The 11,685-nt window shown below is 49.0% G+C and overlaps 1 protein-coding gene across 1 annotated transcript; it reads left to right on the forward strand.

Moving 5' to 3' along the window:
• Nucleotides 1-10,865: 10,865 nt before the first annotated feature.
• On the forward strand, nucleotides 10,866-11,585 carry LOC123107816 (uncharacterized). Its single transcript, XM_044529725.1, has one exon. It carries the CDS (start codon nucleotides 10,964-10,966, stop codon nucleotides 11,372-11,374), a length of 411 nt encoding a protein of 136 aa, XP_044385660.1. The 5' UTR covers nucleotides 10,866-10,963; the 3' UTR covers nucleotides 11,375-11,585.
• The last annotated feature ends 100 nt before the right edge of the window (nucleotides 11,586-11,685 follow it).

Here is an 11,685-nt window from a genome sequence, read left to right on the forward strand (position 1 = left end):
TGGTGGGAAGTTTAGTCCCACCCCGGAAGTGGAAGGAGAGTTGGAGTGGTTTATAAGGGTTTCTCTTCTACATGCTATTGGAGCTTGAGAAGAGAAGAGGCCCTCGCGCACTCCTCCGCCGCCCGCCTCGCCACGCCACGCCTCGTCACGACGTGCCGCGGGTTGCGGGATTGAGCCGAGCCGAGCTCACACCTACGCGCTTATTTTTGCCAGTCACTAACGGAGAGTTTTCTGACAGCTGGGCCACGATCTGAGACGTCGGATCATGGGCTGTCACGGACTCGGACGTGGGTCGAGCCCACGTCTCTCCACGCGGCTGCGCCTATAAGTATGCGGTGTCTCCTAACCCTAGCCGCCACGAACAGATCACATCTGCTCACGCGCACGCCCATCGTCGTTCCTTTGCTGCTGCTGCCGCCGGTGACTCCATCTCGTCCGCCACGTACACGGTCGACGGGAGAGCAGGTCTCCGAAACCACGCCCTTCTGGTTCCTGTACGGGGTGAGGGGCGAATAGGTTTTTGGGCAGCGATTACGCGAATGCTCGCTTCCGATCGTCTACTTCCTCTGCGTTCGCGTCGCCTTCGTCATCACCATGTCCACCGACGCCGACCGTGCCGCCGCCGAGAAAGCTGAAGCCGACAAGAAGGTCGCCGAGGACGCCGCTGCTGCCACCAAAGCCGCGGCCTCTGCGTGGCCTACTGGAGGGTATAACTCGTTTATCCCGCTCCTGATTATTTTCATATTAGCAGTACTAGCAGTATGTGTAGATTTGTCTACTGTTTGCTTAGTACGTGCATGTTTAGATCAGAGTCAGCACGTCATCAACTTAGTCAATGCCATGCTAGTGATTTACTCATGGATTAATTTAATCGAGAAATTGCCTATTTACTCAACAATCCAAAAACCTATTATGTGTAGGAATTTCTCGGCAAGTGGTTTTGCCGCTGCACTGAAATCGGATAAGTTTACCGGTACATACTTCAAGCGTTGGCAGACTAAGACCACGTTATGGCTCACGGCTATGAACGTGTTCTGGGTCACCGGTGTCTCCACGGGAACGATTGCTCCTGAACAGGAGAAGGCGTTCAAGGAGGCTACCGTTGTGTTTCTCGGAGCAGTTCTTAGCGTGATCGGAGATAAACTGGTCGACGCATATTTACATGTGCATGTCGCCAAGGACTTGTGGGAGGCGCTCGAATCTAAATTCGGGGCCACCGATGCAGGGAGCGAGATGTATATTATAGAGCAGTTCCATGATTACAAGATGGTTGAAAACCGTCCTGTATTGGAGCAGGCTCATGAGATAATATGCATTGTTAAGGAACTTGAGCTTCTCAAGTGCGAGTTACCGGGCAAGTTTGTCGCGGGCTGCATAATCGCTAAGCTCCCTAATTCCTGGAGGAACTTTGCCACCACTCTGAAACATCAGAGGCGTGAATTCTCTGTGGAGGATGTCATTGGCCATCTGAGTGTTGAGCAGAATTCGAGGGCAAAAGACTCGCACGGAAAAGGGGCCGAAGGGACTTCTGTTGCCAACATGGTGAACCAGAAGAACTTCAACTCCCACAAGCCCAAGGGAAAGAACGGTGTCCAACACAATACCGACTTTAAGAAGAAGGGTAAGAAGACCTTCAAGAAGAACAAGAAGGATGAGGGCTGCTTTACTTGTGGTTCGGTTGAACATTGGGCCAACAAGTGCCCAAACAAGTACAAGAAGTCAGGACAGGACTCCAAGTCTGTCAACATGATTGTGGGCAACAATGAGAATGGTGCATCTGGGTACGGTAATTTATTTACTGTTTTTTCAGTGTTTCAACCCAACGATTGGTGGGTGGACACAGGTGCAGGTGTTCATGTGTGTGCTGACATTTCATTGTTCACTTCTTACCAGGTCACAGGTCACGGGTCCGTATTGATGGGGAATGGCGCGAGTGCTTCTGTTCATGGTGTTGGCACGGTCGATCTGAAGTTTACTTCGGGAAGGATCGTGCAGCTGAAGAACGTGCAGCATGTCCCCGCCATCAAGAAGAACCTCGTTAGTGGCTCCCTTCTATGTAGAGAAGGGTTTAAGTTGGTTTTCGAGTCTAATAAATTAGTTGTTACAAAATATGGACTCTTTGTTGGAAAAGGTTATGAGAGCGGAGGGATGTTCCGCCTTTCCCTCGCAGATTTTTGTAATAAAGTCGTGAACCATATTCATTCGAATGTTAATGAATCTGAAGTTTGGCATTCACGTCTTTATCACATTAGTTTTGGTGTTATGACGCGGCTAGCCAAGTTGGATTTAATCCCGAGTTTCACTTTAGCCAAAGGTTCTAAGTGCCTTTCATGTGTGCAAGCTAAGCAACCTCGCAAGCCTCATAAGGCCGCGGAGGAGAGACACCTGGCACCATTAGAACTCATACATTCTGATCTTTGTGAGATGAATGGTGTGTTGACTAAAGGTGGAAAGAGATACTTCATGACATTGATAGATGATTCCACTAGATATTGCTATGTGTATCTGTTAAATACTAAAGATGAGGCTCTACACTAGTTTAAAATCTATAAGGCAGAAGTTGAAAATCAACTTGAAAAGAAAATTAAACGAGTCCGGTCAGATCGTGGTGGAGAGTACTTCTCGAGTGAGTTTGATTCCTTCTGTGCGGAACACGGCATTATTCATGAGAGGACGCCTCCCTATTCACCCCAGTCAAACGGGGTTGCCGAGCGGAAAAACCGTACTCTAACTAATTTGGTTAACGCGATGTTAGATACATCGGGTTTATCCAAGGCATGGTGGGGGGAGGCTATATTGACGGCATGTCATGTCCTGAATAAAGTTCCGACAAAGGATAGTGAGATCACTCCCTATGAGAAATGGGCAAAGAGAAGGACGACACTCTCGTACTTGCGCACTTGGGGCTGTTTGGCGAAAGTCAATGTGCCGATCCCCAAAAAGCGTAAGCTTGGACATAAGACCGTGGACTGCATTAATTTGGGCTACGCTAAGAACAGCGTTGGCTATAGATTTCTAGTAGTGAAATCTGAGGTACCTGACCAGAAGATCGGTACAATTATGGAGTCTAAGGATGCTACATCCTTTGAGGATATTTTTCCTATGAGAGATATGCAAAGCACTTCTAGACAGGAATCTGAGGAGACTCCTGAACCTGCCATCCCTATGGAATATTATGAACAAACACATGATGAAAATCCCGAGGAGGATGACGAGGAAACCCTTGGTAGGGGCAAGAGACAAAGGACTGCAAAGACCTTTGGTGATGATTTCTTCGTGTACCTCGTGGATGATACTCCCACTTCTATTTCAGAAGCGTATGCCTCTCCAGAAGCTGACTACTGGAAGGATGCGGACCGTAGCGAGATGGATTCCATCATGGCTAACGGGACATGGGAGATCACTGACCGTCCCTATGGTTGCAAACCACTGGGATGTAAGTGGGTGTTCAAAAACAAGCTTAGGCCCGATGGTACGATTGAAAAGTACAAGGCTAGGCTTGTGGCCAAGGGCTATGACCAGCAAGAAGAGGAAGATTTCTTTGATACTTATTCACCTGTGGCTAGACTGACCACCATTCGAGTGTTACTCTCGTTGGCGGCCTCACATGGTCTTCTCGTCCATCAGATGGATGTTAAGACGGCTTTTCTAAATGGAGAGCTAAAGGAGGAAATCTACATGCAACAGCCTGATGGCTTTGTGATAGATGGTCAGGAAAGAAAGGTGTGTAGGTTGATAAAATCTTTATATGGCCTGAAACAAGCACCTAAGCAATGGCATGATAAGTTTAATACAACTCTGACATCTATTGGTTTCGTTGTTAATGAGGCTGACAAATGTGTATACTATCGCCATGGTGGGGGCGAAGGAGTTATACTGTGCTTGTATGTTGATGACATACTGATATTCGGAACAAAACTCAAAGTCATTGAGGAGGTCAAATCGTTTCTATCTCAGAACTTTGAGATGAAAGACCTTGGTGTGGCTGATGTTATCTTGAACATCAAGCTACTGAGAGATAATGAGGGTGGGATCACACTTCTGCAATCCCATGACGTTGAGAAGGTGTTGAGTCGTTTTGGATATTCGGACTGCACACCATCTCAAACACCATATGATCCTAGCGTATTGATTCGAAAGTCCAAAGGCATGGCTAAAGATCAATTGAGATACTCTCAAATCATTGGTTCACTGATGTACCTAGCGAGCGCAACGAGGCCTGACATCGCGTTTGCTGTGAGCAAACTGAGCCGGTTTGTTTCCAAACCGGGTGATGTACATTGGCATGCTGTTGAGAGAGTTATGCGCTATCTGAAAGGTACTATGAACTATGGACTTCACTATACCGGATACCCGTCGGTACTTGAAGGGTATAGTGATGCGAATTGGATCTCTGATGCTGATGAGATGAAGGCCACAACTGGGTATATGTTTACTCTTGGAGGTGGCGCTGTTTCCTGGAAGTCTTGCAAGCAAACGATCTTAACGAGATCGACAATGGAAGCAGAATTAACGGCATTAGACACATCTGGTGTTGAAGCGAGATGGCTTCGAGATCTTTTGATGGACTTGCCATTGGTTGATAAACCGGTTCCAGCTATCCTTATGAACTGTGACAATCAGACTGTCATCACCAAGGTGAAGAGTTCAAAGGACAACATGAAGTCCACCAAACACATAAGAATGAGATTAAAAGCTGTCAAAAAATTAAGAAACTCCGGAGTGATAGCGTTGGACTATGTCCATACGGCTAAGAATCTGGCAGATCCCTTTACAAAAGGGCTATCACGTGTTGTGATAGATAATGCATCGAGGGAGATGGGTATGAGACCCACATGAGTTGCCATGGTGGTAACCCAACCTATATGATCGGAGATCCCGTGAACTAGGACCTGGGAAAACAAGCCAGTGGTGAACTGAGGAGAGTAACTATACTAACCCACTCCGTTGGAGATGCAATACTCTCGATACTGTATGGTAGGATGACTACGGTCTCAATGTGTTCCAAAGCTTATAAAAGCAAGATGCTATCCTACAGAGCGATCTTTGGAGGAACACACCTATATGAGCCCGACTGCTGGTCACAGTCTATGAGATTGGGGTGATCTCTAGTAAGCTCATGAATAGGCCAGGAGTGTGACTTATATGCTCCACCCGAGGGGTCAGCCTTCGGCAGCCTAGACTGTGAAAATCCCGAGGAGGATGACGAGGAAACCCTTGGTAGGGGCAAGAGACAAAGGACTGCAAAGACCTTTGGTGATGATTTCTTCGTGTACCTCGTGGATGATACTCCCACTTCTATTTCAGAAGCGTATGCCTCTCCAGAAGCTGACTACTGGAAGGATGCGGTCCGTAGCGAGATGGATTCCATCATGGCTAACGGGACATGGGAGATCACTGACCGTCCCTATGGTTGCAAACCACTGGGATGTAAGTGGGTGTTCAAAAAGAAGCTTAGGCCCGATGGTACGATTGAAAAGTACAAGGCTAGGCTTGTGGCCAAGGGCTATGACCAGCAAGAAGAGGAAGATTTCTTTGATACTTATTCACCTGTGGCTAGACTGACCACCATTCGAGTATTACTCTCGCTGGCGGCCTCACATGGTCTTCTCGTCCATCAGATGGATGTTAAGACGGCTTTTCTAAATGGAGAGCTAAAGGAGGAAATCTACATGCAACAGCCTGATGGCTTTGTGATAGATGGTCAGGAAAGAAAGGTGTGTAGGTTGATAAAATCTTTATATGGCCTGAAACAAGCACCTAAGCAATGGCATGATAAGTTTAATACAACTCTGACATCTGTTGGTTTCGTTGTTAATGAGGCTGACAAATGTGTATACTATCGCCATGGTGGGGGCGAAGGAGTTATACTGTGCTTGTATGTTGATGACATACTGATATTTGGAACAAACCTCAAAGTCATTGAGGAGGTCAAATCGTTTCTATCTCAGAACTTTGAGATGAAAGACCTTGGTGTGGCTGATGTTATCTTGAACATCAAGCTACTGAGAGATAATGAGGGTGGGATCACACTTCTGCAATCCCATTACGTTGAGAAGGTGTTGAGTCGTTTTGGATATTCGGACTGCACACCATCTCAAACACCATATGATCCTAGCGTATTGATTCGAAAGTCCAAAGGCATGGCTAAAGATCAATTGAGATACTCTCAAATCATTGGTTCACTGATGTACCTAGCAAGCGCAACGAGGCCTGACATCGCGTTTGCTGTGAGCAAACTGAGCCGGTTTGTTTCCAAACCGGGTGATGTACATTGGCATGCTGTTGAGAGAGTTATGCGCTATCTGAAAGGTACTATGAACTATGGACTTCACTATACCGGATACCCGTCGGTACTTGAAGGGTATAGTGATGCGAATTGGATCTCTGATGCTGATGAGATGAAGGCCACAACTGGGTATATGTTTACTCTTGGAGGTGGCGCTGTTTCCTGGAAGTCTTGCAAGCAAACGATCTTAACGAGATCGACAATGGAAGCAGAATTAACGGCATTAGACACATCTGGTGTTGAAGCGAGATGGCTTCGAGATCTTTTGATGGACTTGCCATTGGTTGATAAACCGGTTCCGGCTATCCTTATGAACTGTGACAATCAAACTGTCATCACCAAGGTGAAGAGTTCAAAGGACAACATGAAGTCCACCAAACACATAAGAATGAGATTAAACGCTGTTAGAAAATTAAGAAACTCCGGAGTGATAGCGTTGGACTATGTCCATACGGCTAAGAATCTGGCAGATCCCTTTACAAAAGGGCTATCACGTGTTGTGATAGATAATGCATCGAGGGAGATGGGTATGAGACCCACATGAGTTGCCATGGTGGTAACCCAACCTATATGATCGGAGATCCCGTGAACTAGGACCTGGGAAAACAAGCCAGTGGTGAACTGAGGAGAGTAACTATACTAACCCACTCCGTTGGAGATGCAATACTCTCGATACTGTATGGTAGGATGACTACGGTCTCAATGTGTTCCAAAGCTTATAAAAGCAAGATGCTATCCTACAGAGCGATCTTTGGAGGAACACACCTATATGAGCCCGACTGCTGGTCACAGTCTATGAGATTGGGGTGATCTCTAGTAAGCTCATGAATAGGCCGGGAGTGTGACTTATATGCTCCACCCGAGGGGTCAGCCTTCGGCAGCCTAGTACTAGTAAGACATGTAGTGAAACTTCTTTACGCCAAACTGACAATTCAAGGCATAGTCCATTGTTCAGTTGTGAAGGAGTGTAGCCACTTGTTCTAGGTGAAGTTCAACCTTAACAGGTCTTTACTGAAACACTGGTATATCGAAACAGCAATTGGAACAGAGGACACAATGGGCTCTCGAGATCTGGTGGGGGATTGCTGAAATCTGAGATGGGCTCTAGGCCCATATTGCAATTTCTGAAAAATCTCTAAGGGCCCATGTGGGTTATATGGCACTAGGTGTGGTGGGAAGTTTAGTCCCACCCCGGAAGTGGAAGGAGAGTTGGAGTGGTTTATAAGGGTTTCCCTTCTACATGCTATTGGAGCTTGATAAGAGAAGAGGCCCTCGCGCACTCCTCCTCCGCCGCCCGCCTCGCCACGCCACACCTCGTCACGACGCGCCGCGGGTTGCGGGATTGAGCCGAGCCGAGCTCACACCTACGCGCTTATTTTTGCCAGTCACTAACGGAGAGTTTTCTGACAGCTGGGCCACGATCTAAGACGTCGGATCGTGGGCTGTCACGGACTCGGACGTGGGTCGAGCCCACGTCTCTCCACGCGGCTGCGCCTATAAGTATGCGGTGTCTCCTAACCCTAGCCGCCACGAACAGATCACATCTGCTCACGCGCACGCCCACCGTCGTTCCTTTGCTGCTGCTGCCGCCGGTGACTCCATCCCGTCCGCCACGTACACGGTCAACGGGAGAGCAGGTCTCCGAAACCACGCCCTTCTGGTTCCTGTACGGGGTGAGGGGCGAATAGGTTTTTGGGCAGCGATTACGCGACTGCTCGCTTCCGATCGTCTACTTCCTCTACGTCCGCGTCGCCTTCGTCATCACCATGTCCACCGACGCCGACCGTGCCGCCGCCGAGAAAGCTGAAGCCGACAAGAAGGTCGCCGAGGACGCCGCTGCTGCCACCAAAGCCGCGGCCTCTGCGTGGCCTACTGGAGGGTATAACTCGTTTATCCCGCTCCTGATTATTTTCATATTAGCAGTACTAGCAGTATGTGTAGATTTGTCTACTGTTTGCTTAGTACGTGCATGTTTAGATCAGAGTCAGTACGTCATCAACTTAGTCAATGCCATGCTAGTGATTTACTCATGGATTAATTTAATCGAGAAATTGCCTATTTACTCAACACCCTAGGCCTCTAAAACACGTAGGGCAGGCAACCACATCCCACACAACCAGACATTGACCATCGTTGGTCTTTTCCTTCCCTGCCTAAAAGGATGGGCGCATCCACTTCTCAATCTCCTCGAAGACCCAAAGCGGTGCGTTGAGAACCATGAGTTGGTGAATTGGCCTCACTGCAATCACCGATTTGGCAAGGATCAATCTACATGACCTCTGAATAAGGCCTCGTTGCCAGGCAAGGATAGTTTTCCTCGCGTGGTCCACCAGGGGCTGCCAATCTGTTCGACCTAACTTGTTGATGACACGAGGAATACCAAGATAGCGACAAAAGAATGCTCCAATCGGGCACAACAAGATATCCAAAACCCTCTGTCTCCTCTCGTCCGAGCCACCAATAGAGATTGCAGCTGATTTTGCATAATTGATCCTCAAGCCAGAAGCCACTCCAAACATATGCAACACCACTCTGACACGGTATAGATCTTGCTCCAATGGCTTGATAAACATGGCGATGTCGTCCGCGTAGATGGACAAACGTTGCATCGACGAGATGCCACAGAACGAGTTGAGGACGCCTTCCTCTTCGGCTCTGCAAATCAATACCGTGCATGCGTCCATGGCGATGATGAACAGCAGGGAGGAGACCGGGCCCCCTGCCTCAGCCCTTTTGCATGGAAGATTGGCTGGCCAGGCACTCCATTGACTATAACTTTGGTACTAGTCGTTCCTAGGATGGAAGCAATCCATTTTAACAAACGGTTCCCGAATCCCCTCGCCCTCAACACTTCAAACAGAAAAGGCCATGAAAGCGAGTCGAAGGTCCTAGAGATATCTAGCTTTAGGAATAGACATGGCTGTTTCGCAGTGTGGATCTTTGTCCATGGCAATTACCTTCTCGTCCGCCAAGTTGCCCGAAAAGAGATAACTTGACAATACAGTGTGCCCGCACTAAGCTGTGGTGATATTTTAAAGTCGGTGCCGGTTAGTCCAGTCATTTTCAATCAAAAGTAGAAATATCCTTATCTAATCCCCCGTTAGCTTTGTTGATTTCTATACAGAAAGAGGATATCCAGCTGGTGAGTTCAGTTCTATCATTCAGAAACAGTATCGTGCATCTGTCTAATTAACACGTTAGCTTTGTTAGTTCCACACAGGAAGAAGATATTTATCCACTCATCAAAAAGAAAAGAAAAGAAGAAGATATCCATGAGAGGACGTGAGAGCGTTCCTGATGACTGGACGTAGACGCCTGCTCGACCATACGAACCGTGCGATGCGATAAGAGGCGACAGGGCGGCCATTGGCGCGCCGGAGACACGCATGGGAGCGGCGTCCACGGCCATGCCCGTAACATGCATGGACGCGCTCTCTGTGCCTACTGAGTGAGGAGAGAAATATCTCTTCTTCTTTCTTTTTGCGGGGAGGAGAGAAATATCTCGCAAAAAAGGAGAGAAATATCTCGCTCCACGCTGCTCCCGGTATGTCCCTCCCGCGCATGTCGATCACATGATCGAAAGACTAGCTCGGGCACGACACGACATCGTATGCGTCGACGTATCGATCGATAGAACCAATCCCCCAGACGGCCAGACATGATGCATGCCTGCACTCCGGACAGCGTTCTCGACAGCACCCAAAGCCATGCCGACGTCCGGCCAAAACGGCATCCACAACGATCGACGCGCCGCGTCTTCCCTCTTTGCCTCACGGCATCTACGCAAACTGTTGTTCGGTGAAGATGCCTGGCACGCGCGTGGCTAGACATACCGACAGTCTTTGCAGGGTACTGCACAAGTATGTGGCTGTTTTAGTTTGCAAAGGAAACAGAAGTAGGATGTATCTAGCTGGGGCCTCTCCATGTCGTCATGGAGGAGTACATGCATGTGCTGAGGATTATCATCAGAATTACCTCACAATTAGTTAGAAGAGGATATTAAGGTGTACGTAGGGAACCAGCTGATGCCGATCTTTGCCTGTGATCTAGGGCAGAGATGAATTCCTCCGCGCACCTAGCTCCGACTTGGAAGTGATCAAGGTCAATCCACACATAATCAACTGTATGTATCATCAAAGTCACAAAATAGCAATTAAAGATGGCCTATTCAAAGACTAAAGCGCACGGAGATTTGATCATAGTCCTCGACAAATTAAATTGGACGACACAAACAGCTGGACGAAATGTTCTTCTTCTGTTCCCTTCCCGTCAGGGCAAATTAAACCAGGCGACGAACAAGTAGTTCTCTAGCATAGGTCGAACCTGATGGGAATAGGAGTAGCTCGAGTGTAAACAGGCTAAAAAAAACAGGCAACACGGTATGGACCTGGTGGATGTGTCACCTGGCAGGCCGGTGAGCGGGGGTACGTACGAGACTCCATGTGACAAAACAAACTGCTCGTCGCTCGCGTCGCGGTCGCCATGACAGCGAGAGCTGAGGTGCCCGGGGCCTCCCTCCCAAACGATATATAAATGGACCTGCCGATGCACACACACACAACACGAAAAGCACAAGAGAACCTGATTCCTCTTCTTCTTCCGGAGATTAAACGGACCAAGAGGAAGAGCCGGACGTGGTTTTCTAGCTAGCTACTCCAGCTTTCCAAGGTGGACATGGAGGCGGTGGAGCCGTCGGCGGTGGTGAGCTGCGTGTGCTGCCGCCTGGAGGAGGAGTGCACCGGCGAGTACGTCGTCGGCGTGAGGGCCTACTTCGGGGGCCGGTGGCTGTGCGGGCTGTGCTCCGAGTCGGTCAAGTACGAGGCCGGCCGCAGCAAGCGCGCGGCGGCCATGGGAATGGAGGAGGCCGTGCAGGCGCACATGGCCTTCTGCCGCATGCTCCGGCGCAGCGGCCCCGCGGTGCGCGTCGCCGAGGGCATGTGCCAGATGCTTAGGCGCACCGCGTGCGGGAAGCACCGGGCCGCCATCTCATCGTCCTCGTCGCGGCGGACGACGCCGGTGCCGGTGGCGTCAGCGTCTGGACCGCACCACCGCGCGTCGGTGGCGCCGCTGTCGATCGGTCTATGAATATCTGGTCGGTCCTCTGTCCAAGAGGACCCACGTACGGTCTGGCGGCGGCGATCGACCGGCCGCCTGAGTTGATGCCTGGTTCTTTATTTTCATCAAGTGCATGCTTGGGACGTAGTACGTCATCAAGTGTTGGAGTTCATTTCTAAGTGTAAGTTTTGGTGGATTGATCCGATGAAACTTAATTACGATACGAGGTTTAATTCGTGTATATATATGTACGAAGTTGAATCAAGCTCAATTAATCATCACCCGAGGATCTTGATGAAGAAACCCTAGAGGCCGGCTTCTGCATGCCGAGTTGTTTTCTT

This window comes from Triticum aestivum, chromosome 5A (genome assembly GCF_018294505.1).
Source record: "Triticum aestivum cultivar Chinese Spring chromosome 5A, IWGSC CS RefSeq v2.1, whole genome shotgun sequence".
Taxonomy (NCBI): domain Eukaryota; kingdom Viridiplantae; phylum Streptophyta; class Magnoliopsida; order Poales; family Poaceae; genus Triticum; species Triticum aestivum.

Bases quoted from the DNA above. Each gene is read 5' to 3' on its own strand.
- LOC123107816 (XM_044529725.1), top strand. From the start codon at position 10,964: ATGGAGGCGGTGGAGCCGTCGGCGGTGGTGAGCTGCGTGTGCTGCCGC.